The 15,048-nt window shown below is 32.9% G+C and overlaps 1 protein-coding gene across 8 annotated transcripts in view; it reads right to left on the reverse strand.

Annotated features, from left to right (window-relative positions):
• LOC143041899 (E3 ubiquitin-protein ligase MYCBP2-like) overlaps nt 1–15,048 on the reverse strand; it is a 115,604-nt gene that overhangs the window by 19,087 nt on the left and 81,469 nt on the right. For all 8 annotated transcript variants that reach the window (XM_076214033.1, XM_076214038.1, XM_076214036.1 and 5 more), the window contains 9 exons: nt 7,205–7,338; nt 5,759–5,824; nt 5,251–5,490; nt 4,608–4,763; nt 4,074–4,177; nt 3,515–3,665; nt 2,578–2,864; nt 1,435–1,522; nt 290–409 (listed from right to left, as the gene is read on the reverse strand). In XM_076214033.1, the coding sequence (XP_076070148.1) occupies nt 290–409; nt 1,435–1,522; nt 2,578–2,864; nt 3,515–3,665; nt 4,074–4,177; nt 4,608–4,763; nt 5,251–5,490; nt 5,759–5,824; nt 7,205–7,338 (1,346 nt within the window). The remainder of the gene's footprint in view (nt 1–289; nt 410–1,434; nt 1,523–2,577; nt 2,865–3,514; nt 3,666–4,073; nt 4,178–4,607; nt 4,764–5,250; nt 5,491–5,758; nt 5,825–7,204; nt 7,339–15,048) is intronic.

The raw sequence follows: 15,048 nt of genomic DNA on the forward strand, positions 1-15,048 counted from the left end.
GTTCAAAATGTTTTATTTACCTATTTTTTCTTATCCTAAATTCTAATCTTTTGTAAATTTACAGGTAGAAATTTTTCATAACTTCATCTCAAACCAGGAATTCACAAAATTAAACCACCAAAATTACTGACTTTACAGAAATGTGTCAAATTTTTAATAAAACAAAGGAAGTTTTAAACAACATGTACTTAATAATATAACAAGATAAGAAGAAAAAGACCAAATATATCTTTTCATTATTTTAATTAAATATTCATTGAATACTTGTAAAATATCCTATACAACTTACAGTAGGTGTTTTAACACATGCTTGAGGAGCTCTGACATTTTCATCCAACTTAGTCAATGCTAATATAGCTTCAGCTACTGCTGCCTTGGTAACTGTTGCCCAGGTTTCTGACAATAATCCCTGAAATAATACAATAAATCATTTTATAATGAAGTACACACAGCTGATATTTTGATTTTAGAGAAAAGAAGCGATTCATTTTTTTTCATTTTTTTTCATTTTTATTTTGGAATTTCGATTTGTTTTGGCATTAAGCATCACTGAATAGACATTTATAGTTGAAATACACATCTGGTGCAGTAAAATCAAAACCTTTAATGTTATTTGCATATCAAGACATTAATAACCAGAAATCTAAGATAACCCTACTACATCATTAATTCCCCCACATGAAAGGAGTAGGTCCGGTAAGGACCGATTTTGGCCTCAAATTTCAGGTTCTTCTGACGACAGATTTTGACCACTTTTTAAACGCTTTTAAAAGTGTCTATTTCAATTGAACCGATTAATTTATGTGAAAGATTTTAATTGATTTAGTCATCAAAAACGATCCAATTCAAGCTCAAATATGAAAAATCTACCAAATATGCAGAAAAATGTCACTTTTCAGATGTTTTTTGTCAAAATTGAAAGTGGCCGCATCCGTGGTCATCCTAAACCATTATATATGTTATGTTTTATCATAAAATACAACTAACATTTCAATATAAGGGATGAACACGAATGCGGCCACTTTTGTTTTACACGAAAACCATCTAAAATTTAACTAAAATGCTAGAATTGTGAAGATTTCAGTAATTTAGCATGACTTAATGGTGCTAGTATCCGAAATATGTGCATTGTATTGTCAAAAACAGCCCATATTTATGTAGCAGAAGCATTCTACTGTCCAATAAATAACTAAAAGTTTACATTTTAACAATTTTGTAAAACTGCTATATTTTGGGGCCAAATAGGGGTCTTACTGGACCTACTCCTTTTGTAATAAACTCCAGTTAAAACTTTCACATAAAATTTGAATTAAGTTCAAATGAATCCTTTCAAAAATTGCAGATTTTCACTATTACTAAGTATGTCACAAGTACCACATTATTACAAACAATTAGTCTACCCTTGGAAAATAAAACAGTGAATAATGATCTTACAGAAGCCATATCCTGTATAAGACTGATAATCTTATTTGCCATGGCGGAATCCATCTTCCCTCTCATCCACCATCTTGATCCAGTAGAACTATAAAACATAATTTTATGAATTTCATGTTTTGTAGAGTGGGCTGCTCATTTTCACCACATCTTTCCATGTTTTCTACAGTTTATGTTCAGGTCTAAATGTTTTTGAAGTATACTGATATTTCTATATGAAGATAACTTCAAATGCAAAATATACTTAAGCTTGAAAACCTGTTTGTTTTAAGAAAATCATCTGAAAAGTTAAATTAAAGGGTGTTTGAAATTTCCCGTATTTTGTCAATGGGGGACACATATTCGCCGTTTTTACACATCTATTTAAAACCAAATAACCGCAGCTTTTAACAATTTTTATCAAATCAATTGAATTATAGATGAATAGCAGACTTTCAAAGGTATAAAGAATTCAAAATTAGGGCATTCAGTCAAATATTTACTTAGAAATACTTCTTTGAAATCGTGTTTTTTATTCAGGAAATTGTCCGAAAATCGTTGTCCGTTTTTCGGTCATTTTCGGTAGGAGCCACAATTTTGTCTCAATCTAAAAAAATATTATATTTGTTATAAAAATATAATTTACGGGTACATTTCTTCCATTTCAGCCATCCTTTGAAGTTTTTACACCTCAAAATCCTTAAACAGCGAAATTGTGTCCCCGGCGAAAATGAGCACCCCACTCTACATGGCTTCATTCTGAAGTTGTTTTCTCCATAAAATATACTTGCTTTTCATTTTGTGTTTGCTGATCTGATTTTGTGTCATTGCATATACCCCCATATTATTTGTTTATCTATTTAATATGTATTTCGGTGTGAATTCATTATGTCTATTTGTTATAAATTCCATGGCTTAACAATCCCTTATTCTCAAGGTAAATCCCTTATTCTCAAGGTAAAACTATCATATTTGATGAACAAACTAACCATGAGATAGAAATTACTCTAAAATTTCTCTGATTTGCAGAATTAAAACTGTTAAATTGAAGAGCTCCAATGCAAAATGTGAAATTTGATATCATGAAGTTGTAAGTAAAAAGTTCATGGGAGATTCTATGATGTCCTGAAATGGTGGACAAAACAAAAATAAGATGTAATTTACCTTGCAGATTTACTATCTAGTTGACATTCAGACAAGGTCATACTAGTCACCCCTTTCTGTGGACCACTGGCTTTGATCTTGGTCTGGACAGTCAAAGCTTTACCGATACAAGCCAGTAAAACATCTAGGATTCCTGGTTTGTTGACATCATAGACCTCGTTCTCATCTTCCCTACTAGCCAGACTAACAATACTATACTCTGATGGGGGAAGGTTAGGGACAGACAGAATACTGGCTAAGGTAAGTGGTTTGGCTTCTGGCAAGACTCTACGCAAGACTGATATAACCTGAAATATTGAAGATATTTTGTTATCTGCCACAGTTTTTTTACATAATCCATTTAATGAAGTCTGTACTGGTAGTGATTCATTAAACTATCTCATTTGAAATCATTGAAAAGTTTTTATTAATTCTAATAATGCTACTGGGTGATTATCACAAAATTAAGAACTCACATTCTGAATTTGATACATATTTTTTTTCTTCAATGGCATTAATTAACCATGCATTTTTGTCCATTCTTCAAAAATCCCAATAATTTCTGAATTTACAGCATACTTCTTAGTCTTTTGACCCTAATTTGGTAACCCTCTTTCAGTTTTGTTTTGTTTTTTTATTTGATTATATGAAATTTACATATTTTACCTGTGTCATGTGTCATAAGATATCTCATAAAAGCTGCTTTCCCATTCCTTTTACTATTTATTTTGACCTTGAATATCAAATCTTGAAGTCCAATACACAGTTCAGAATGTTTGTTTTTATGATAAAGCTGTCAATATTATCAGAGTATGGTTATGATACCATGTCTGATATTGAAAGGGGAGTGTGCTGTTATTATTTGTTGATATTACTTTTCAGTTACCGGTTAAAACAACATTTAACTTTTTTTTATTTCAATATACGAAATACAAATACAAATTTTGTTTTCACTTACTTGTCTCTGTATCCTAGGAGTTCCGGTGTGTAACAAGCTGAACAGATCCTGTAACAGGGGATACTGTTGTGCCAGATAGGTTCTTCCTACTCCTGAACCACTTAAAGCTAATACCATGGATAACAGCTCAAAACAATAGGCATCCTGGTCACTGTCAAATGAAACATTTAATTAAGTTATGCACATACATTTAAATCTCAAATATAAACATAAACTTCTTAGTACGTTCATATCTATAAAAGTATTTGGGTTTATGGTTTGGGGTGAAAAAATATAACTGCTTATATAAAACCTTTTTACATACAAAACTGTTTATGAGAATATATTTTATTCAATAAGAATTCCAATAATATCCAAGGATTGATCAAATTTTTACCAATTCATAGCTTTAACATGCTTTTATATAAATTAAACCTTAACTTAGAAAGAAGTCAATTTTATCATGGAGATAAGAACTATTGATTTAACATGTTTTAATTTACCAGATTCCTCTCCATAATAGTGAGATATGTGTAATAAATAATTAGAAAACTGTTTTAACACTGTTACACTAACATACCTGTTTTCAGAAAGTGTAGGAGTTTTACCAGTCAGTGAGCTCTCCCATTCTTCTCTTATCTTTGAGGTCTCCTTTCTTATTCCTTGTACTATGTGTGAGCAAACCTTTCGAGTAAAAGAAGATCATGTTTATAAAAGATAAGATATTTGAATTTTGAATAAATATCTGCTTTAACAATTATTAATAGAAAGTTAAAACTATATTAAACAATAAAATTAACTTTCACTGTTGCAGCTGATTCAGCCATTTATAGTATTTTGTTGTGAGAGGTTAAGATAGCTATAAAACCCTTTTCTACATAAGAACATGTCTGTACCAAGTAAGGAATATGACAGTTGTTATCAATTCAGTTGATGTGTTTGAGCTTTTGATTTTGCCATTTGGTTTCTGTTTTGAATTTTCCACAGATATCAGTATTTGTGTTGTTTTACTTCATACTGTTGTCATCAGTTTGTTGAATATTTTAATATTGGTTTTTTTTCTGATTTAGAAAAGTGTTTTTGTTTGAAGTACTCATTGAGATCATTATCATACCTGTTTCTGTAGGTGTGACAGTTTACTTCTAGAGAACAGTATTCCCACCATGTGTTCTTTGAGGTCATGGTCACCATCCATACTGTCTGCAGGTTCTAATGATTTCTTCCTTTCTTCACTGTCAGCTTCTTTGTCAACTATTAGTTTTCCAAATACCTAAAAATATAATAATAGATATTTAACTGTTTCTGTGATATAATGTGTGTTTTTTTTTTATCAATTTATCAATTTGGTGCACTCTGAAATGTTATTGATGTGTATTCTTCTAGAAAAAAATGTAGAGTTTTACAGTGTACATCTGTAACCCCCCAAAAAATATCAATACAGTAACAATCCACACCATGTATATTGTAAATATTAAATTCTAAACAGTTTACACTGAAATAGTCCTAAGTTTTATGGGGAATTTTTGTGACACTTGGTTTCATTTTAACATTATTTAAAACCACTATTGAAAAAGCCTTCAGAAAGGTCTTAAGCATTATGAATATATCTATTTGTTGAGTACAGCACATCTTTTACAATTTTTTTTTCTTTGTTTCGTTGTTTGCATTAATTTTGTTTTCAAATCAAAGAATTCTTGTACTTTGATACAAAAATTTCACTTGGTAAAACTGTCTTCTATAAGGAATGATATAAATACCTGTGATGTCAGCATTCTGAAAACCCTAAGTGTCTCAGTCTCACAGTTCTCCTGTTGTAAATCTAATGCACTCTTCTTTACAGAGAGGTAAATATTCTCCCCTTCCATCTCACCAAGGACCTTCACCTGACGGACCCTCAAATTATGGTCTGGACCTTTCAATTCAAGGTGGACACATCTACATTTAGGTTCTGGTATGTGACAACTGAGCCACCCTGTAAATCTTGTGTCCACATCAACCTAAAACATTGTAATGAACGTTTCATTTATGTTGAAACAGATAAATACTTTTGTTTTCAATTAACACAAAAAGCACACATGACTTTTGAACATCTTTTAATTGCAAAGCATATTTTGTTTCAAAAAAATCTTCCCATCTGGTTTTTATAAGAAAACAGAAGTTTAGTGCTTTCATTATTGTTGAAGGGAATGCAGATTTTTGATTTTTATTTTTTTATCAGCACACATAAATTTTCTGTGCAAATATCAATAAAAAAACAAACTTTACCTGTTCTAGTTTTGTTAAATCATCTGCACTAGGTCCTGCATTAATTGTTATTGATGCTACTTTATTCTGGAAAAGAAAATAAGCTGTCTCTTTCAGATATATATATATAATTTAATTTTTAATTGTAACGCGTCTTTTGATTGGCTAAAGTTATTTTGTTATCAGCCCATAGACATAATTTATTCATGTGACCGTGACGTCATCAACATTTTTTCATGATTTTCTACGGTTAAAAATGGAATTAGGAATTAAATTATAAGAAATGACTGAAATTATTTCTGTCTAAAAACTGTGCACCACATTTTTTATGTTATTTCTTCATAGACAGAAAAAATATTACAGTCATTCCTTAAATATATTCATAAAACCATAAGATTAAAGAGTGTTGGCTAAGAAATAAGATTTATCATTCCAACACAAATCCATAATATTTACAGTTTTTAATAAATGTCTTAGTCAGTTACAAAGTATTTTACATTACCTGGCAATGGAGTATAATCAAAATGTAAAATTAATCATAAAATGATATAAATTTAATATCAAAATACTGATATCTGTAATTATATAACTAGTGCAAGTATGTGACTTTAACTAAACAACTGGATGATGAAATGCATACTCATTTGGAGCATCTGAAATCCTCTTGGGCTTTAGTGGGGTAAGTGTTGCTCTGTATGTAATTTTCCATATAGCAAACTATTGCTGCATTTTCGTCATTTTTCATTTGTTGCCATGGCATTGTCAGTTTGTTTTTAAATTATGACTTCAATATCCCTTTGGCATCTTTTGGCCATTATATTTGAAGTGATTTATACAAAATTAAAGGACATCTTTATGTGCCATAATATTCCAATAATACTTTCATTGTATATCTCTGTAATTAAATCCACTATAACAGAGTGAGTTCAGTGATGATTTTGTTCATTTGTTTGTAGGTATGTATGTTAGCTCTGTGTTTCTGATAATTCTCTTTAACCAGTATTAACTTTCAATGATGCTTTCAGAAAATTGTTAAAATTTACTAAAGGTATTGTACCATTGTATATTTTTTATCTAAATGATTTTGAGGTGTCCTAAAGCAAAATAAGTTTCAAGTTGATTGGACTTCAACTTCATCAAAAACTACCTCGACCAAAAACTTAAACCTGAAGCGGGATTGACAGACCAAAGAACGGACGGATGAACGAACGGACGCACAGACCAGAAAACATAATGCCCCTCTACTATCATAGGTGGGGCATAAAAATACTTTGCATAATTTCTATAAATAGGGAGAAAAGATACAAACTTGTGAGCTCTATGATATCACAGATTTCAAATTGCCTTCCACTCAAACCTTCAACAAACATATGGTGGTTGTCTGACTTTAAATTAAAAAAAAATATCTGTATCCTTTGCTTTGTGTCATAAATTTCTATACCATATCCATTTTCCATTCGTACTTACTGCTAAATCTCTGGTGTTGTCTATGTGAATATAGATTACTTTTGGGAAGGCCTTCATAAAACATGTGATGGTAACTGATTTAGTTTTATTCCTGTCCTCGTCTCCACTCTCCCAGAATGTTTCAGTTGAGTTATCTAAATAAAAACAAGGAAACATTAAGAAAACAAGAATGTGTTCCTAGTACACGAATGCCCCATCCACACTATCATTTTCTTTGTTCAGTGGACCCTGAAATTTGGGTAAAAACTCTAATTTGGCATTAAAATTAGAAAGATCATATCATAGGGAACATGGACAGACGGAAGAACGAATGGACGAACCGACCAACCAACCAACTAATGAATGGACGAACCGACCAACAAACCAACTAATGAATGGACGAACCGACCAACCAACCAACTAATGAATGGACTGATGGATGGACAACCAGACGCACACACCAGGAAACATAATGCCCATAAATGGGGCATAATAAATGGGGAATGTGTCCATGCTCCACAGGTGATGCCCCCACTTGTATATCATATAAAGTTATAAAGGGACATTACTGAAGAACAGCAAAAGTGATGCTACCAAAATGTGTTACTGATCTGAGTTTTGTAGTAATAAATATTATGTATAAGTTTCAAAACATTTGGTTGAGGTTAACTTAAGTTGGAGAACAGAAACTACCATTTTTCAATTTGTAAAGGGGCATAACTCTAGAACAGTAAAAGTGACACCATCAAAAATCAAACTTGATCTGTATACAGGTGTCGAATTTAAGCTTTTTGTGTACTGGCCAGTCGGACCAGTGGACTGTTAATCTACTGGCCCAGCTCCAAATCTATTGGTCCTGCATAAATGACATTCATTTGACAAACACTAATATAAATGATAGATGTTTAATTTTATTTTCATGCTTTATTTTACATAAAAAGAGAGAGTCTTGATTCTGATTTTGATAAAGGCTTTTATAATCTCAATGATTTTCTTTATCAAAATTAGGATCAAGGACAGAAAAATGTCAACATTGTCTTCCACACAATCCTCACAATGACCATAGGGTGCCTGACTGGGTCTGGAATGCTGTCCAGAAATGTTCGCAATCTTTTACTCAGGATTTTTTAGGACGTTTTCCTTTGTCAATTTCATAACTTAATTCTGATCTTCCTTAAGTTTTGAATGTCACTTATTTAATTTTTTTATGCGGTGGATTAACTCCTTCCAAATTGTTACAGAAATAGTAATTAATTTCACAGGTAATTTTTGGTGTAAACAATCTGAGATTACGATGCAATTAGTGATTTTTATCATCAAATTTCCACTGGTCCACCGGACCACCAGCTAACAAAATCTACCGGTCCTACACAAATTCTACTGGTCTCTTTCCACCGTACCAGTGTTAATTTCGACCATTAGAGGAGAAGATGTTTGAAAAATTGTTAACGACGACAGACGACGACGACGGACGCCAATTGATGAGAATTTTAGGAAAGGTGAGCTAAAAACTGCAAAATTTCCTTAAAATTACCAATTTAGGGGCAGCAACCTAGCAACATGTCGTCTGATCCATCTGAATATTTCAGGGCAGATAGATTTTGACCTGATAAACAATTCAACCACAGTCAGATTTGATCTTAATGCTTTGGTTTTTGACATTTTACCCCTATGTTCTACTTTTAGCCGTGGCAGCCATTTTGTTTGGATGGCTTGGTCACCCGACACATTTTTTAAACTAGATACCCAAAAGATGATTGTGGCCAAGTTTGGATTAATTTGGCCCAGTAGTTTCAGAGGAGAAGATTTTTGTAAAAGATTACTAAGATTTACGAAAAATGGTTAAAAATTGACTATAAAGGGCAATAACTCCTAAAGGTATCAACTGACCATTTAGGTCATGTTGACTTATTTGTAAATCTAACTTTGCTGAACATTTTTTCTGTTTACAGTTTATCTCTATCTATAATAATATTCAAGATAATAACCAAAACAGCAAAATTTCCTTAAAATTACCAATTCAGGGGCATCAACCCAACAATGGGTTGTCCAACTCATCTGAAAATTTCAGGGCAGATAGATCTTGACCTGATAAACAAATTAACCCCATGTCAGATTTGCTCTAAATGCTTTGGTTTTTGAGTTATAAGCCAAAAACTGCATTTTACCCCTATGTTCTATTTTTAGCCATGGCGGCCATTTTGGTTGGTTGGCCAGGTCACCGGACACAATTTTCAAACAAAATACCCCAATGATGGTTGTGGCCAAGTTTAGTTCAATTTGGCCCAGTAGTTTCAGAGGAGAAGATTTTTGTAAAAGATAACAAAGATTTATGAACTAGAGGCTCTAAAGAGCCTGTGTCGCTCACCTTGGTCTATGTGCATATTTAACAAAGGACACAAATGGATTCATGACAAAATTGTATTTTGGTGATGGTGATGTGTTTGAAGTTCTTACTTTACTGAACATTCTTGCTTCTTACAATTATATCTATAATGAACTTTGCCCATTAGTAACAGAGAAAAATATTTGGTAAAAATTTACATAAACTTACCAAATTAATGAAAATTGTTAAAAATTGACTATAAAGGGCAATAACTCTTTAAGGGGTCAATTGACCATTTAGGTCATGTGGACTTATTTGTAGATCTTACTTTGATGAACATTATCGTTGTTTACAGTTTATCGCTATCTATAATAGTATTCAAGATAATAACCAAAAACAGCAAAATTTCTTTAAAAATTACCAATTGGAGGGCAGCAACCCAACAACAGGTTGTCCAATTCATTTGAATATTTCAAGGCAGATATATATTGACTTGATTAACAATTAAACTCCTTGTCAGATTTCCTCTAAATGATTTGGTTTCAGAGTTGTAAGTAAAAAACTACATTTTACCCCTGTTCTATTTTTAGCCGTGGTGGCCATCTTGGTTGGATGGCCAGGTCATCGGACACATTTTTCAAACAAGGTACCTCAAAGATGATTGTGGCCAAGTTTGAATTAATTTGGCCCAGTAGTTTCAGAGGAGAAGATTTTTGTAAAAGATAACTAAGATTTACGAAAAATGGTTAAAAATTGACTATAAAGGGCAATAACTCCTAAAGGGGTCAACTACCATTTCCGTCATGTTGACTTATTTGTAAATCTTACTTTGCTGAACATTATTGCTGTTTACAGTTTATCTCTATCTATAATAATATTCAAGATAATAACCAAAAACGGCAAAATTTCCTCAAAATTACCAATTCAGGGGCAGCAACCCAACAACAGGTTGACCGATTCATCTGAAAATTTCAGGGCAGATAGATCTTCACCTGATAAACATTTTTACCCCCATCAGATTTGCTCTAAATGCTTTGGTTTTTGAGTTATAAGCCAAAAACTGCATTTTACCCCTATGTTCTATTTTTAGCCGTGGCGGCCATCTTGGTTGGTTGACCGGGTCACGCCACACATTTTTTAAACTAGATACCCCAAAGATGATTGTGGCCAAGTTTGGATTAATTTGGCCCAATAGTTTCAGAGGAGAAGATTTTTGTAAAAGATTACTTAGATTTATGAACTAGAGGCTCTAAAGAGCCTGTGTCGCTCACCTTGGTATATGTGAATATTAAACAAAGGAAGCAGATGGATTCATGACAAAATTGTGTTTAGGTGATGGTGATGTGTTTGTACATCTTACTTTACTGAACATTCTTGCTCCTTACAATTATCTCTATCTATAATGATCTTGGCCCAGTAGTTTCAGTGGAAAATGTTAGTAAAAATTTACAAATTTTATGAAAATTGTTAACTAGAGGCTCTAAAGAGCCTGTGTCGCTCACCTTGGTCTATGTGCATATTAAACAAAGGAGTCACAAATGGATTCATGACAAAATTGTATTTTGGTGATGGTGATGTGTTTGAAGTTCTTACTTTACTGAACATTCTTGCTTCTTACAATTATATCTATAATGAACTTTGCCCATTAGTAACAGAGAAAAATATTTGGTAAAAATTTACATAAATTTACCAAATTAATGAAAATTGTTAAAAATTGACTATAAAGGGCAATAACTCCTTAAGGGGTCAATTGACCATTTAGGTCATGTGGACTTATTTGTAGATCTTACTTTGATGAACATTATCGCTGTTTACAGTTTATCGCTATCTATAATAGTATTCAAGATAATAACCAAAAACAGCAAAATTTCTTTAAAAATTACCAATTGGAGGGCAGCAACCCAACAACCGGTTGTCCAATTCATTTGAATATTTCAGGGCAGATATATATTGACTTGATTAACAATTTAACTCCTTGTCAGATTTCCTCTAAATGATTTGGTTTCAGAGTTATAAGCAAAAAACTACATTTTACCCCTGTTCTATTTTTAGCCGTGGTGGCCATCTTGGTTGGATGGCCAGGTCATCGGACACATTTTTCAAACAAGGTACCTCAAAGATAATTGTGGTTAAGTTTGAATTAATTTGGCCTGGTAGTTTCAGAGGAGAAGATTTTTGTAAAAGATAACTAAGATTTACGAAAAATGGTTAAAAATTGACTATAAAGGGCAATAACTCCTAAAGGGGTCAACTGACCATTTCGGTCATGTTGACTTATTTGTAGATCTTACTTTGATGAACATTATCGCTGTTTACAGTTTATCGCTATCTATAATAGTATTCAAGATAATAACCAAAAACAGCAAAATTTCTTTAAAAATTACCAATTGGAGGGCAGCAACCCAACAACCGGTTGTCCAATTCATTTGAATATTTCAGGGCAGATATATATTGACTTGATTAACAATTTAACTCCTTGTCAGATTTCCTCTAAATGATTTGGTTTCAGAGTTATAAGCAAAAAACTACATTTTACCCCTGTTCTATTTTTAGCCGTGGTGGCCATCTTGGTTGGATGGCCATGTCATCGGACACATTTTTCAAACAAGGTACCTCAAAGATAATTGTGGTTAAGTTTGAATTAATTTGGCCTAGTAGTTTCAGAGGAGAAGATTTTTGTAAAAGATAACTAAGATTTACGAAAAATGGTTAAAAATTGACTATAAAGGGCAATAACTCCTAAAGGGGTCAACTGACCATTTCGGTCATGTTGACTTATTTGTAAATCTAACTTTGCTGAACATTATTGCTGTTTACAGTTTATCTCTATCTATAATAATATTCAAGATAATAACCAAAAACGGCAAAATTTCCTCAAAATTACCAATTCAGGGGCAGCAACCCAACAACAGGTTGACCGATTCATCTGAAAATTTCAGGGCAGATAGATCTTGACCTGATAAACATATTTACCCCTTGTCAGATTTCCTCTAAATGCTTTGGTTTTTGAGTTATAAGCCAAAAACTGCATTTTACCCCTATGTTCTATTTTTAGCTGTGGCGGCCATCTTGGTTGGTTGACCGGGTCACGCCACACATTTTTTAAACTAGATACCCCAAAGATGATTGTGGCCAAGTTTGGATTAATTTGGCCCAGTAGTTTCAGAGGAGAAGATTTTTGTAAAAGATAACTTAGATTTATGAAAAATGGTTAAAAATTGACTATAAAGGGCAATAACTCCTAAAGGGGTCAACTGACCATTTCGGTCATGTTGACTTATTTGTAAATCTAACTTTGCCGAACATTATTGCTGTTTACAGTTTATCTCTATCTATAATAATATTCAAGATAATAACCAAAAACAGCAAAATTTCCTCAAAATGACCAATTCAGGGGCAGGAACCCAACAACGGGTTGACCGATTCATCTGAAAATTTCAGGGCAGATAGATCTTGACCTGATAAACATATTAACCCCTGTCAGATTTCCTCTAAATGCTTTGGTTTTTGAGTTATAAGCCAAAAACTGCATTTTACCCCTATGTTCTATTTTTAGCCGTGGCGGCCATCTTGGTTGGTTGACCGGGTCACGCCACACATTTTTTAAACTAGATACCCCAATGATGATTGTGGCCAAGTTTGGTTCAATTTGGCCCAGTAGTTTCAGAGGAGAAGATTTTTGTAAAAGTTAACGACGACGGACGACGACGGACGACAGACGACGGACGACGACGACGACGACGGACGCCGGACGCAAAGTGATGGGAAAAGCTCACTTGGCCCTTCGGGCCAGGTGAGCTAAAAATTGACTATAAAGGACAATAACTCCTTAGGGGGTCAACTGACCATTTTTGTCATGTTTGACTTATCTTTAGGTCTTACTTTGCTGTACATTATTGCTGTTTACAGTTTATCTCTATCTATAATAATATTCAAGATAATAACAAAAAACGTCAAAATTTTCTTAAAATTACCAATTATGGGGCAGCAACCCAACAACCGGTTGTCGGATCCATCTGAAAATTTCAGGGCAGATAGATCTTGACATGATAAACAATTTCACTCCGTCAGATTTGCTCTAAATGCTTTGATTTTTGAGTTATAAGCCAAAAACTGCATTTTACCCCTATGTCCTATATTTAGCCATGGCAGCCATCTTGGTTGGATGGCCGGTGTCATATGGTATTTTGAACCCCCTAAAAATTGAACCCGGGGTCAAAATACCATGCGGTAAAATGACCCCGGGGTCATTATACCGCATGGTATTTTGACCCCGGGGTCATTTTTCACATATGGTATTTTGAACCCCCCTGCGGTATATTGAACCCCCCTGTTTTTGATAAATAATATTGCAGATAATCTAATTTAAAATTTATTGGCTATTAATTTTTTTAATTTGAGGTCTATGGTAGGGGGTTCAATATACCGCAGGGGGGTCAAAATACCATGGCTAAGTAAAATTTTCAAAATATCTTTTCCAGCATATTTAATACATACAAACTACTCATTGGAGTATTATAACCATCTTAAGGAGTTAGAATAGCTAGAATGTTTGAAATTTAAGGTCTATAGTAGGGGGTTTCAATATACTGCAGGGGGGTCAAAATACCATGGCTAAGTACAATTTTCAAAATATCTTTTCCAGCATATTTAATACATACAAACTACTCATTGGAGTATTATAACCATGTTAAGGAGTTAGAATAGCTAGAATTTTTGAAATTTAAGGTCTATAGTAGGGGGTTCAATATACCGCAGGGGGGTCAAAATACCATGGCTAAGAAAAATTTTCAAAATATCTTTTCCAGCATATTTAATACATACAAACTACTCGTTGGAGTATTATAACCATGTTAAGGAGTTAGAATAGCTAGAATTTTTGAAATTTAAGGTCTATAGTAGGGGGTTCAATATACCGCAGGGGGGTCAAAATACCATGGCTAAGTAAAATTTTCAAAATATCTTTTCCAGCATATTTAATACATACAAACTACTCATTGGAGTATTATAACTATGTTAAAGAGCTAGAATAGCTAGAATTTTTGAAATTGAAGGTCTATAGTAGGGGGTTCAATATACCGCAGGGGGCTCAAAATACCATAGCTAAATAAAATTTTCAAAATATATTTTCCAGCATATTTAATACATACAAACTACTTATTGGAGTATTATAACTATCTTCAGGAGTTAGAATAGATTGAATTTTTGAAATTCAAGGTCTATAGTAGGGGTTTCAATATACCACAGGGGGGTCAAAATATCTTTTCCAGCATATTTAACACATACAAACTACTCATTGGAGTATTATAACCATGTTAAGGAGTTAGAAAAGCTAGAATTTTTGAAATTCAAGGTCTATAGTAGGGGGTTCAATATACCGCAGGGGGGTCAATATACCATGGCTAAGTAAAATTTTTAAAATATATTTTCCAGCATATTTAATACATACAAACTACTTATTGGAGTATTATAACTATCTTTAGAAGTTAGAATAGATTGAATTTTTGAAATTCAAGGTCTATAGTAGGGGTTTCAATAT

This window comes from Mytilus galloprovincialis, chromosome 8 (genome assembly GCF_965363235.1).
Source record: "Mytilus galloprovincialis chromosome 8, xbMytGall1.hap1.1, whole genome shotgun sequence".
Classification (NCBI taxonomy): domain Eukaryota; kingdom Metazoa; phylum Mollusca; class Bivalvia; order Mytilida; family Mytilidae; genus Mytilus; species Mytilus galloprovincialis.